General features: G+C 41.3%; 1 protein-coding gene and 1 long non-coding RNA gene across 2 annotated transcripts in view; one reads left to right on the top strand and one right to left on the bottom strand.

The window, feature by feature from the left end:
• Positions 1 to 7,036: 7,036 nt before the first annotated feature.
• LOC120433808 lies at positions 7,037 to 9,001 on the bottom strand. Its single transcript, XR_005608770.1, has 3 exons — positions 8,864 to 9,001; positions 8,284 to 8,472; positions 7,037 to 8,181 (listed from the first exon to the last, which is right to left on the bottom strand). It is a non-coding gene; the product is annotated as an uncharacterized LOC120433808 (long non-coding RNA).
• Positions 9,002 to 9,198: 197 nt separating this feature from the next.
• Positions 9,199 to 14,368, top strand: part of LOC116313794 (ephrin-A2-like) — a 60,717-nt gene continuing 55,547 nt past the window's right edge. The window contains exons 1-2 of the mRNA XM_031731598.2: positions 9,199 to 9,360; positions 9,561 to 9,750. Coding sequence (XP_031587458.2) covers positions 9,225 to 9,360; positions 9,561 to 9,750 — 326 coding nt within the window. The 5' untranslated portion in view covers positions 9,199 to 9,224. The remainder of the gene's footprint in view (positions 9,361 to 9,560; positions 9,751 to 14,368) is intronic.

Here is a 14,368-nt window from a genome sequence, read left to right as displayed (position 1 = left end):
GCGTTTATCGTTGCTGGGATTTAGATAGGGTTGTTACTTGTTACTTCGTGTGTTGCGTTCGACTTACCTCGGAAATCGGAATACGGACCTGGGAATGATGTGTACTCGAGTAAACGGCACTCTGGTTAGCTGGACTTACCTACATCTTCCTACTCGGAAGGCAGAATTTCCGAGTTCCAAGTACAATCGAAAGCACCATGATGAACACCAGTTTCTGTGTTGGGCATAAAAAGCGCACGTGACGCTGTGACGTAGGCTAGAATCATGGCGGCAGTATACGACGGTCCAGGTGTGGGATTTTTTTTGTGGAAATATGCACATTCAGTTAGGGAAGCAACACATTAATACAAGAATTCTGAGTAAAACTAAAGTTACTTTCCCTAGTAACTAGTTACTTTGAAAGTAACGAGTAACTTGAAGTAAGTGAGTTACTTTTGATAGAAGTAACTAGTAATGTAACTAAGTTAGTAATTTAAAGTAACTGTCACGGTTTGGCAGGGCAAACCGTGGGGATGTGGAGAAAGGAGGACCCAGGCGCGGAGCTCTGTGTATAAGCAGTGCGTTTATTTACAGAGTTGTAAATATTAACACAAATAATCCCCGTGCATTTCCCTGACTCCCGTTTCGTGTCTTCCTCCCCGATAAGTCCGTCTTGTGCTCTCTGCTCCCGTGTGTCTGCACTCCCCGTGCTCGCTGCTCTTAGGCTTTCCACGCTCTCCCTGCAGGAAACAGTAGAAGCAGCCGTTAGGACACTCCACAACAGCAGGCATGCACTCACTGACTTCACCTAAACTGGAAGACTAACGTGGAGTCTCACGCAATGATCCCGCGTCGGTGGAGGCTTCACCACACCATTAAGTAGCTCCCTCCACCGACGCTTATCCGCTGCAGGTGTGTGGCATCCTCCTTGGGCGTGGCCAGTCATCCACAGGCCTGACGGTGCCTGTAGCCCGGCCTCCTGGCCACAGCCACAACCACACACACACACACACACACACACACCTCCCTATACATAGACACATGGAACAAAACCCCCAGACAGCGGAACAGTGCACACACATACACCAAATGATAATAATAATAATAACAATAACAATAATAACAGTCCACACTGCTCATGGACCCGAGTCCTCCAGAGCTGGGTCCGTGACAGTAACTTACCCAACACTGGTAGTCTGTCATGTCTATCATGTATGTTAAGTTCTTGTTGTACACGTGGATTAAAAGGAACTGAAACCAGTGTAGCTTTGTGAGTTTGCCTTTACTATATCTGCAAATATATAGACATAGTACATTGTTACACATTTGTACACAGTCTCACACACCTCTTGTGAGTTAGGTGCACTGCATTATGGTGAGTGGCTGGGCTTGTTTTTAAACTCAAAACACTAATAATTCTTACCTTAGCATAAATGAAATAAATGTAAACAAAAGATAGTGTGATTCCCAGTCTTCATTCACTGTGATTGCAGCCCGGTACAGGTATAGATCCACTACAATGCCACAAGGTTTCAACACGAACTGACGAATTAGCTCTAGCTGCTAATCGTTAGCTTCATGGCAATTGCTACCAATGAATATACACTAATGACACGTAATGGGAATTAACGGCCAACTTTCCTACATTCTCTGCAACCCTGTGGACTTATCTTTAGACACAGCTTACCTGCAAATATATAGACAAAGTACATTATTACTAGTGCTGTCAAAATTAATGCGTTAAAGCTAATTAATCCACCATCACGGTCAACACGATTACAATTTTTAACTCAATTAACGCATCTGGAGTGCAGAATGACTCAAAATCCCTGAAATTTTTCTGTCAACGCATTTCAGGCAGCTTGTCCAAGTAGAGTTACCTTCGCACATGCGCAAATGGGCAGTTGATCTGGTAGTGATGGGCAGCTGAACCAATAAACTCAATATGGAAGATGATAAATGCACATTGGCTCTCTCGATGGGAAATCTGAGTATTAAAAAAATAACAAGATAGAACAGTCGACCGACATAAATTATGCACATTGTGCACATTGTGTAAGAAGGAATTTTCTTCCTGCCTAAGGAATTTTCTTCCTGCCTAAAATGTCACATTGACCGAAAGCATAAGTTAGTTGAGGATGTTGCTAGGACTTTGGCTAAAGTGTCACCCAGCTTGCGACAAACCACTCACGAAGCATCGGGGACTCAGTAAGTCTACCTCGGAAATACTGACTGATCCAAGTGGATTGCAACAAACTGCAGACCTATTAATATCGTTGAGAACATGTGCTTTACGTAGCTTTAGCTCCTCGTTTCAAAGACTTGAAGTGCCTCCCCAAGAGTGACAGAGAGAAAGTGGATAAAAGTTTATAGAGTTTTTTTGTTAACATGAATGTTCAAGATGTTCAATAAACATGTTAAGTGCGTATATTTTCCCTTTTCTCTCGGGTCTGTTTGCTCATGCAAAATAAAATGCGATTAATATAGAATAAAAATGAATGACATTTAATCGTGATTAATCAAAATTAATCCACAGTAACCCTGTGATGAATCTAATTAAACATTTTAATTGTTTGACAGCACAAATATATATTATATACTAGTCTATACTTACCTATTAGTATATAGGTTTTTAAAAAAGTTGTATTTCACGGGAGAGAACCTGTGTTAAAAGACTGAAGAAAACTATTCAAATTCTCTTTGAATTTAAGCATACATTCTTTGTGTTTATTCTGCATTTACTTCATTGTATTGCATAAACGTCAGTTACAAGCTTAAATATAAAGTTGAAAAAATGTAATTGCAACCAGGCTATTCATCAAGTAATTGCAATTAATCACGATTAATTACAGAAAATTGTGTGATTAATTCGTTCATTTTTTAAAGTCTATTGACAGCACTAATTATTACACATTTGTGCACAGTCTCACACAACTCTTGTTAGGCACACCGCATTATGGTTATTGGCCGGGCTCCTTTACTCCCGCTAGAAATGCTCATTTCAGGAGCTGATTGTGGTGTAACGAGGAATAACTACCCTTCCAGCACTATGTCTTATTGGAGACTGGGGCACACATTATTTTACAACAGCCAAAGAATATAACACATTTTAACGAAATATAATAAGATTATGAGGGGTGTCTCGTTTTTGTCAATAATGGCTTTCTTGTCCTTACATTCTGTCTCTGTGGTGATTCATCTGTGTTCCAGTCATGTCGCTTGTCCCCTCTGTTCCCTGCGTTCAGTCAGTCCATGTGTTAGTGTGTGTCTCATGTTTCTTGCTTTATTTTGATAGTTCTTTGTCCTGTTTTCAGTGTGTTCAGTTTTGCTTCCTCCCTGTCTCATGATGTCTGACTAGTTCCAGATGTGTTTCCCTCCTCTTTCCCATCCCCTCTTTATCATCTGTTTATTTAGTCCTCTGTCTTCCTCTACCTGTTGTCATGTCGTCCCTTGTTGTGGTATGTTTTTGTGTCTTGATGCATTCTCAATCATCCAGGAAAGTAAATCTCCAAAAGTTGAATCTGTTCATCTGGACGTAGCGTTTTGTGGGAGAAACGTTTCGTCACTCATCCAAGTGACCAGCGTTCCTCCCTGTCCAGGATGTGTACCTCCTCATCATTGAAAGAGTGTCCACTGGCCTGTAGGTGTAAATAGACTGCAGAGTCCTGGCCTGATGAGGTAGCTCTTCTGTGTTGTGCCATCCGCTTCGCTAGAGGTTGTTTGGTTTCCATGTGTCAGGAGTATCGGAACAGTTGAGACGCATTTTTTCTAAACACCGTGTCTCTGTGGCTTTTAAACCCCAAAACACGCTGCGCCAAAAACTGGTCCACCCCAAGGATCGGGTCCCCCGACACAAACAGAGTAACATAGTGTACGCTGTTAAGTGCCAGGAGGATTGCCAGGATTTATACATCGAGGAAACCAAACAACCTCTAGCGAAGCGGATGGCACAACACAGAAGAGCAACCTCATCAGGCCAGGACTCTGCAGTCTATTTACACCTACAGGCCAGTGGACACTCTTTCAATGATGAGGATGTACACATCCTGGACAGGGAGGAACGCTGGTTTGAACGCGGAGTCAAGGAGGCCATTTACGTGAAGAGGGAAAGACCATCTCTGAATCGAGGAGGGGGCCTAAGGGTACATCTTTCGCCATCTTACAACGCTGTGATTGCAGCCATTCCCCAACTCTCTGTGAATGGTACTCATGGCCATTGATCAGTGTTCTTTGATCAGTGGGTTTTGGTCAGTGATTGTCGATCAATGGTCATGGGAATTTGCATAATTATGATTAAGGAACTGACCTCACAGCCCATTGTTCCTTCAGTGGGCTGGTTTCAGTCATTATGCAAATGTACTGTTTATAAGGTTTGGGGAAACCTGCAGTCAGCTGAGACTGAAGAAGTCACTTGGATGAGTGACGAAACGTTTCTCCCACAAAACGCTACGTCCAGATGAACAGATTCAACTTTTGGAGATATGTTTTTGTGTGTTCCTCACTACTGCCTGCTCCTAGTTTCCAGTTTCCTGGTTTCTAGTTTCAAAATAAAGCTGCCTTCCTTAGTTAATCCCTTTGTGTTCGAATCCTGCATTTGGGTCCAACTTCTGACTGCTTCACAGCTAGACCTTGGCACACCTAGCCTACCAAATAAAAATCAACATCTCCATGGGTATCAGTTTCTGCACTTTTTGGCTTTATTTTTCTATCTTACATTTATTATATTAGATTTATTTATAAGAAACTTCTGTGTTATCTGTGATATTTATCAAGTTGAAGTGCTAAACCAAATAAACCTCTTCTTAAATCACATGAATATGTACTGGCACTTATATGGGTCAAACCATTCAAAGAGCCACTCACTCACTCAGAGCAACATTTTATTGTTATAGCTGGCTTGTAAGGCTGCAACACAAGGAGGACCATAACCCCCGTTTACTCTCTGATAAATGTCATTTATTAACAAAAAAAGAACAATAGGAAAGAAAACATGCAACCAAAAAGAACAGATCAAGCACAAAGGCTAGGTGGCAAAAAAGAGAGCAAGGGAGTGGGGGAAGTTACTTATATAGCCACACCCCATATATTTCACAAGGATCCTGTGTCTACCATCAGAAAGTATATGTTAGGGGTTGAGAGTTGAAGGTTCAACTCTGCAGGGGAAACCTCATTAAAGTCCTGGATACCTGGACACCTGAATTTAGAGCAAATCTGAAATCTGGAATATATTTATCCCATTGTTTATGTCAACGGAAGAGGCAATTGTGGTTTTTTAGGTGTACAACCTCAACTCTGGTGACAAGCGATCTGCATTGGCTTGGGGTCGTCCTCCCCCAGAGGAGTGAGAAGACACATAAGTGGGTGGAAGTGCAAATGCGAAGGGAAAGCCTACTCATGGACCACTTGAAGTACAAGGCTGCTGGCATCTGTAGTTTTTTTCTCCTTAATTTCTCCTGCTTTGTGGAGCCTTTCATAAACTGTTCATGTTGAGTCAGACCACATCAGGATTCTCTTCAATTTGCTTACCAGCCCCATCTCTGAACTGAGGACGCCATCATCTACCTGCTCAATCGTGTCTACACCCATCTGGACCAGCCGGTGAGCATTCTGAGGGTCATGTTTTTTTACGTTTCCAGTGCATTCAACACCATCAGGCCGACCCTCCTGGGTGATAACCTAACAGCGATGCAGGTGGATGCTTCTCTAGTGTCCTGGATTGTTGATTACCTGACAGGAAGACCACAACATGTGTGTCTTCCACATTGTGTGTCTGACAAGGTGATCAGCAACACAGGGACACCACAAGGGACTGTCCTCTCCCCCTTCCTCTTCACCCTCTACACCACAGACTTCAGCCACTGCACAGAGACCTGCCATCTTCAGAAGTTTTATGATGACTCTGCAGTGGTTGGATGCATCAGCAAGGGTGATGAGTCAGAGTACCGGGCTGTGGTTGACTCCTTTGTCACATGGTGCGAGCAGAATCATCTGCAGCTCAATGTGGCAAAGACCAAGGAACTGATTGTGGATTTTAGGAAGACCAGGAAATCCTTGAACCCTGTTTCAATCCAGGGGGTCAATGTGGACATTGTGGAAGACTATAAATACCTTGGAGTATAAATAGACAATAAACTGGACTGGGTTAAAAACACTACTGCACTTCACAGGAAGGGCCAGAGTCGTCTCTATTTTCTGAGGCGCCTGAGGTCCTTCAACATCTGCTGGACAATGCTCAGGATTTTCTATGAGTCTGTTGTAGCCAGTGCGATCCTCTATGCTGTTTATGCTGGGGCAGCAGGTTGAGGGTCGCAGGTGCCAACAGACTCAAGACTAAACTGATCCGCAAGGCCAGTAATGTTGTGGGTATGGAGCTGGACTCTCTTAAGGTGGTGTCAGAGAGGCGAATGTTGTCCAAGATAAAGACAATGTTGGACAATACCTCCCACCTACTCCATGACGTGCTGGCTAGCCACAGGAGCACATTCAGTGAGAGACTGAGATTACTAAAAAGCACCACTGAACCCCACAGGAAATCATTCCTGCCTGTGGCCATCTTCCTGTACAACTCCTCTACTAATACACTGTAAACACATACACTTTAATCACATCTGTCAATCCTGAATATTCATTATTTGGTGATTTGTATACATTCTACTATTCCTTGTATCTTAACACAGGGGTAGGGAACTCCAGGCCTCGAGAGCTGGTGTCCTGCAGGTTTTAGATGTGTTCTTGATCCAACACAGCTGATTTAAATGGCTAAACTACCTCCTCAACATGTCTTGAAGTTCTCCAGAGGCTGGTAATGAACTAATCATTTGATTCAGGTGTGTTGACCCAGGGTGAGATCTAAAACCTGCAGGACACCGGCTCTCGATGCCTGGAGTTCCCTACCCCTGTCTTAACATATTGTATTGCTAATAATCTAGTCTGTTTTTGTTTTTGTTCATGTTACTGTACCGGAGCAACTGTAACCCACATAATTTCCGTAGGGATTAATAAAGTATGATTTAGTGTTGCTGATTCTGATTCTTACTTTGTTTGTGGAGCCGGTTATCTTATCTTAGCAGATTAACCAAGGCAGATGAGATCTCCAAAGAAAGAGGGCTCATCCCTTGACACTAGTTGGTTTTTCATTTGATCATTTTGACAGTTCAAAAACACACCATGAAGCACATAAGCTGGCCAACCTCAACTGGCATGTTCGGCAACAAAAGTCCCCTTAAGCGCCTTAATAAACAATTCGTAGGAATACACAGGAATTGGCTGAGACAGTAAATAAGCTTCTCCCCATATCAAAGCAGAAACCCTCCGCAACAACAGTCCTCTCCTGAAAATGCTTTCGACGTAGGGGACACAGCATCACAGAAAGCAGCCCCCATAAAAGTCAGGGCAGCCGGCACCGCCCCTCTAAGCTTTGGCGGGAGAGGCAGGGGCTGCAGCAGGGGAGAGGACAGTGGATAATTTTGACTTAATCGATTCAACTACCTGAGCGACACAGTCGAGCCTCTGAGTCATGAGCACATCTTGGGTTTCAACGAATTGCAGGGCAGCTGTGTGTTCTCTTAAAAGACACCCCTGCTTATGCAATGCTGTTCTGACCAGGTCTGCTGACAGATGGATAGATTATATAGTCAAGTTTGAGCAAACAGCGAGTGTAGGACTCAAGTGCCAGACGCAAGCAAGACAGAGAGCAGTTTGAGATTCTTCATTCACTTCGAGAACATGAATTAACTTAGGTGAGCTCTACTTACTTCAAAGAAACGTAAACATAGAAACAAATTTTACTTAAACATAAGGCTGAGCTCAACTGAATCCAATTAAAATGGAGAGAGACAGGCATGAGGAGCAGAGGACGGTAGCGAGAGACCAGGCAAGATCTGTGAGAGGAGATTACAAGTTAGACTGGGCAGAGAATCCAGGAGATGAGTTAGGTAATTGTTACGTCCCTCTGCAGGGACGTAACAATTACCTCTGATATTCGTCTCTTTTTTTATGTTGCGGCTTTGAGCCGGGTCGTAACAGTAATATTATCCAGAGGATTTTCACGAGAAAACCTTATTTGAGATCCAAGCTAGTGGGGAAGGGGAGGATGCCAGAAAACCTTGAACCTATGAGGCAGCTGGTGATGGGTGAACAGGCAGGTGAGCATGGGAAGGCACCGAAGAGCAGCAACAGTAATCCAGGAGGTGAGTAATAATCCTGAGTAGCAGCAGAGGAAACAGCGTTCATGAGAAGTACGAAATTTCTCCTCAAAAAAATATGAGAATTAACTGAAATGGTTTTATTTTGGACCAAACCCACCTTTCCCCTCAATGCCTCATGCCGTGCCCGGGAACTGTCCCAGCGCTGTCAGCCTGGGCTGTTCCCACCACTCCATCAGCCACTTTCACTTGGCCTGCTTCTTCAGCTCCCTCCATTTGGCTGCTGTCTCCTGGATCTTCTGACCCTCCAGAGCAAGCCTTGCCATCACTTGAGCCATTCACAGGTGAGCTAGAGAAAGCACATGCACACAATGTATGCATGTTTTTAAGCAGTTACAGAAAATAAATGCCACTGACTTTGGTCATACATCAGATTTTTATCGTTAATAGTTTTTTAGAGCATCATGTTCAAACACTGTCTCAGATATCAATGCAGCATTTTATAACCGAACCAATGAAAGAGTGAGCTGTGAGTAGGAGAACGCTGTGAACCAGAAGCTCCGCCCTCTGGGAGTCATACCGAATAACAGTTAGTAGTTGAGCCCCGGTAACCAAACCGAACGCTCCTCCTGCCGCTTCATCTAAATTTTCGCTGGATTCTCTCGCTTCTTTGTTCTTTTTGTCTGGTCCAAACCGTTCGACACGGCTCACTGTGGAGAGAGCGAAAGGAGAGCGCTTACCTCGAAAAGTTTGCTTTGACGAGAAAGAGCGGGTCCAGTACTACTGCGGATTGACGGGGAGGTCTTTAACTTAAAGCAGCTCCAAACAAACCTAGAAAACTAGTGAGGTCTTTGCAAAGGACGCAGTGGATGAACAGCTCCTCTGTCACATTTCAAAGTTTGTTAGACAGCAGCAGACTGTAAAAGTATTCAGCATTACATAAAAGACGCAAAAAGGCATGAATCCTTAATGAGAACTCCGGGGAGTGAGCAGACTCTCCAGACTTGCACTGCGCAATAAAGTGGGACTGAGTTCCAAGCAGAAAGCTGGAGACCAAGACGTATATGGACTGATTGGCTGTGTGCACGCTGCCCTGGTGTGATGCTCATTTGGTTCTGTTTGAGTGAAAATGAAACTTTGGGACAGTTTGTCCCACTGGACCCGAATTTGGGACAGTTTAACGGCTTTTGCGGTCAAGCTTTAGCCGTGGACATTTTTTTTCTTCCTCAAACAAGAGGTAGTTGATGTCGTCGCATATCTATATGAAATGGATTATTATTATTGTTTTCTTGGAAATAAATTCAGTTAAAGCTTTGAGAGAGGGAGTATGAAGCCAGTGAATATTGAGTATTGATCTTACGTGGATATAAAGTGCACAAATTCTCTTTGCTTTTCCTTGAAAACCCTGGTTCGGGGAATTCTCTCTGCGGGTCACAGTGCGCTCAGAGCTCAAAGAAGAGACGCGGATGTTCGCTGGGGCGCAGCGTGCAGCGCCGCTGCACATGGGGCGCTCGGGGCGGCCGCCGCTGATGTTGCTCGGTCTGCTGCTCCAAATCTGTTCCGCCGTTACCATTGATCGCATCAACTCCGACCGGTACGCGGTCTACTGGAACAGCTCCAACCCTAGGTAAGACCCAGACTGGGCTTGTACACAGAGTGGGTATTGAGTAGAATACGGGAAGTGTCAGAAATCATCATTAAAGGAGGGAAAATAAATGGGACTCAATATTATAATGATCCTTTGCGCATTCAGCGGACATACTTTGTAAAATAAACAAACAAACAAAACAAAACACTTAAGTTATACCAAATATTAGCTTTGTTAATGAAAGCGAGTAGCAGCAGCAACATGGCAGGGCTGCATGTTGAACTACCGGAGGTCACACAGCCAGAAAGTGTGTCCATTATCCGCATCTGAAGACTTTCTAGGGCTGTAACAGAAACGTTTGTCAAAAGGGAGCAAAAACGGTTAACATTTGTCTCAAACAAATGACGCTTTTCACGAGATCAATATTTTTAATAAATAAACCGCAGGTGCTGCGTCAACATCCATAATGAACCAATGAAAACTATAAAAAACTGAGTAAGAAAAAAATGAGTGAGTAGGTTTAATTCTCCTAGTTTTCTGACAGAGAGCACAATGCCAAATGAGCTACATAAAATATATAACAAATAATTCGTGTATGCCGAGAGTGAAGGCTGAGCTGATAAACTAAAGGAATTTTGTAGAATGTGCACTCGCAATTTCTAGTTTAAACGACTGTCCATGAAACTTAATATAAATTCTGTTGCCGCAATGTCAGCAAAATCAAAGAAAAGAAATGCCAGTGAAAGCTATTGTCGGTTCTAGGAGTCTCCAAATTTCCTTGTTTTTGCTTTCGTTTTATTCAATATTCAGTTTACAGAGGAATCAAACCATTTGAATCTGCAATAACAAGATGTGTTCTGTGTTCTGCTGAGTAATCAGCAGCTATTTTGTTAATGGTGATCTTTTCTTCTGCAGGATTATACAGATCTCTTAGATCGCTTTGGCTTTTCATCAGTTGGTTGGACAAAATATCTGAACATATTACATGTTTTAAACATTTTCTGACATTTATTAACAGCATGATTCATGATAATTGTTGTCAGTATAACTTTTTTCAGTTAGTCATTTGTCAGTGAAAAACAAGACAAGAGAAACAAGAGAATCCACTGCAGCTTTGCAGTTGACAAGTTAAAGTCGACACCTTGTAATCCAAATATTGGATTACAGTAAACATGGTAACCAAAAAACTGAAATTTTGGTCAGTATTTAACAATTTTGTTTTAAAGATGTGAGGATTAAGTAATGATAAAAGTATTATAAAATTCTGCCTGTGCCATAAACAATTTTGATGAAGTTTAAATAATCACAGTTTCTGTTTTCAGCTCCTTTGATGTTTTGCTTTCACACATGAAATTACATGTGAACTCATATCTTAATGTGCTTTGCACTGGTGGCTGTACAAAAATTACATTTGAAAAAGAACATTTGTTATATAATTTAGAGTTTTGAAAAAAATCTATGGACTGAATAACTTAAAATGAAAGTTGCTGACAGCGAAATGACTTTCTCTGAGAAAGGTCACATAATCCTAATGTTAGTAACTGCAGCAACCACAAAATACAGAAACAGAAAAGAAACAGAGATCCTAAATGAATGTGTTAAATGTCCAGAGTGGTAAAACTGACCCTGATTTGACTAACATTTCTCAAGTTGTTTTTCAGTAACATTTTCATTAGACTTAGGTGTATTATGTGCCTGGCAGCAGAGCATTGATGGCTGTCCATTCTGTCTTCTGATTGGCTGAATGGTATCTGAACAAACCAATAGCAACGTGCAGTGTTCGCAAATCATCGTAATATTTTAGGGATTTATTATTTTCATTTTGAGCTGTAAGAGAAAGCAAAATGTTCAGATTTTACTTTTGTAAATTAAAAAATGAAGAGTTAAAGAGATGCTGAACTGAAATGTTATTGAAGAGGAACAATGTCTCACATTTCAGTTCTCAAAGAGAGCCTGTAGCAGGAAAAGCTCTTAGATTCCAGCCTCATAACATGTTTCCATATGCACATGCTGTTTGCATCTGGAGGACCACATCTCAGGTTTCCAAGTGCATGATCTGCGCTTTAGTGTCCTTATAGTATTCCTCTAATAACTGAGGAGTAATATTGCAGTTTGGCCAGTTTATTATAATTTATGCTTTCACTTGAATACCAAAATATTTTAAGTGATTCCTTTAATTTGAAAGGTTTCAAAGCGTACAGTTCTGTGAATTTAATTTTGATCTAAATATCACTTAAACAGTTGAGGTGTAACCGTAAACATGATACCTGGGAGACAAGGTTGGCCAATGACAATATGGCATGTTAACGCTGCAGACAAAGATTTCAGTGACGATGGAAAATTGCAGAACAAAACACCATCACCTCTTTCTTTGTGGAAGGGAAGTTATTACATGTACAAATATGTGCACTTTTCCCACATGTTCCAGATGTGATTGAAATTTTACAGAGTTGATACTCTGGCATGTTTTGGGGAATCACAGCTTTGCTGAGCCAAAAATGACATCAAGGCTGTTGTTTAGTTTTTTGAAAAGACATTCCCAAAAGTTCCACATCTTGGGGGCAAGAATCTGAAAATGTTTGAGAAATTTCCACAATTTTATAGGAAAAAATAAGAAAATATTCCTCATCATTTCCTCTCTTGGCTCTTTTGGTTATTAATAACCAAGTGTTTTAATCTCCAAATATCATCCATTATCAAACTTTTAGTTTTTTAGAAGATTAAGTCATATTTTCTGTTCTAGTAATTTACTAACAGTTCACGTTATTAATCTCCTTTTTTGTTTTTCTTTCAATTAATTTTTTGTAAATTAAACATCAAACCAATAAATGTCCAGTGCAACCTTGTTGATGTCTTTTCATCCATTCACAATTCCCAAATCACAAATATTCAGTTTACAATAACATGACACAAAGACAGAAGAACAAAGAAAAACAGGAAATTGTGTCATCTGAGAGGCTGGAATACCACAATATTCAGTCTTTACTGGCTAAAAACTGATGGAAATAATCAAATACTTTTTTTGTCAACTGATAAGTTATATTTTTTCATCAAATAACACTTGCCGAACGTCCCTTGGTGTAATTAGGAAACGACACGAACGCTAAAACAAAGGTGGACGTCGAGGCGACGACATACCTGCTGCTCAGTCTGTGACTTTTCGTCAGACTTGGGGACAACTGTGTGCTTCTAAATTCAGAGAAAATTGAGATTATTGTACTTGGGCCTAAAAATCTTAAACATGTTATCTAAATAGATACTGACTTTAGATGACATTACTTTGGCCTCCAGTAACACTAAGGAATCTTGGAGTCATTTCATGTATTGTCATGAAGATATGTCCTCTAGCTGACCGAGGGACTATTTCTTTTAACCACTCACAACCAGCCAAGGGAATGTTCATTTTCCTTTGGCAAGCAATAGTTGCCAAGCAGTCACCAACTGGCCTCTATGCCTGTGTGACAGAGGCCTACGTTCAGAGTCAGAAATGGAGCATGTGGAGTGAACGGGCGACCAACTCTGACAGGGGGGCTCACATCACAAAAAAAAACAAAAAAACCCACATATGTGACAGTAACCCTTCTTGAATAAACCTGTACACTATGCAACCTTTACAGGCTACATAACAAATTTAAGGATAAAGAACCAACTTTAAATGGCATCATGAAACAGTTTACATAATTACAACCATACACTCAGTATGGAATTAGTAAGTGAGGGCAGCTATGAAGAGAAGTGGAAAGACAGTTGGTCCAGATGACATACCTGTGATGTGAAGAGGTCTAGGAAAGAGGGCAGTGGGCTTTTTAACTAGATTAAGACAGTCCAGGAGAGTGAGAGGATCCCTGACGAATGTACTGGTATAGAGTTTCAAGAACAAGGATGATGATCTGAAGAGCTATAGTAACTACAGATGCATAAAGCAACTTAGGGTTAGTATCTTGCCCAAGGATATTTGGCATGCAGGGATCGAACCACCAACCTTCCTATTAGTAGATGACCTGCTCTACCTCAGAGAGGAGACTGTCGTATAGTTTCATGTGGAGAGAGAACAAGAACTGTGGCCAACCACTTGTGTTTAAATAGTGTCTATATGACATGAGGGGTACTTCTGAAAGTCTGACCCATGCAGGACAATAAGCTCCAAAAGTAATGTCATTCTCAATCATGCTAGTTACCTCGATTGCTGTAGAAGCACTAAAATACTGAACCATTAACTTGAGCTGCAGTAACTTATTGGCAATGTTGGTCTTTAAACATTTCTTTAACAAATGTAAAGTTGTAAAAATGTATCAGTACACACTTTTTCAACAACAGTATGCAGCTGATGAGGTGCAGTCACCAGGATCCCCAAAGCTCATCAATAACACCCGTGCTGCCTATGTTTATTATTAGAAAAAATATTTTTTTAAAAAGGGAATTATTATTAATATGAGATATGTTAAAAGAGGAAAAATGAATAATCTCAAGATTAATCCATTAACGTTGTTGCTGGATAAGACAAGAGACAAGCTCCTCTTGTTAAACATAGAATATAACTGCTATGAAACTTTAGATGCTAGTTGATGTAAAAAAAAAATTCAACCTGGATTAATAGTTGTAATTTTCTCAGCTCACTGAATCATTTTGTGTAGATTTGCTGCAGTTTTCTTTAACC

The sequence above is a fragment of the Oreochromis aureus genome, linkage group 17 (genome assembly GCF_013358895.1).
Source record: "Oreochromis aureus strain Israel breed Guangdong linkage group 17, ZZ_aureus, whole genome shotgun sequence".
In the NCBI taxonomy this organism is placed as follows: Eukaryota; Metazoa; Chordata; class Actinopteri; order Cichliformes; family Cichlidae; genus Oreochromis; species Oreochromis aureus.
Note: the sequence above shows the minus strand (reverse complement) of the source record. Positions and strands in the feature narration are given on the sequence as shown.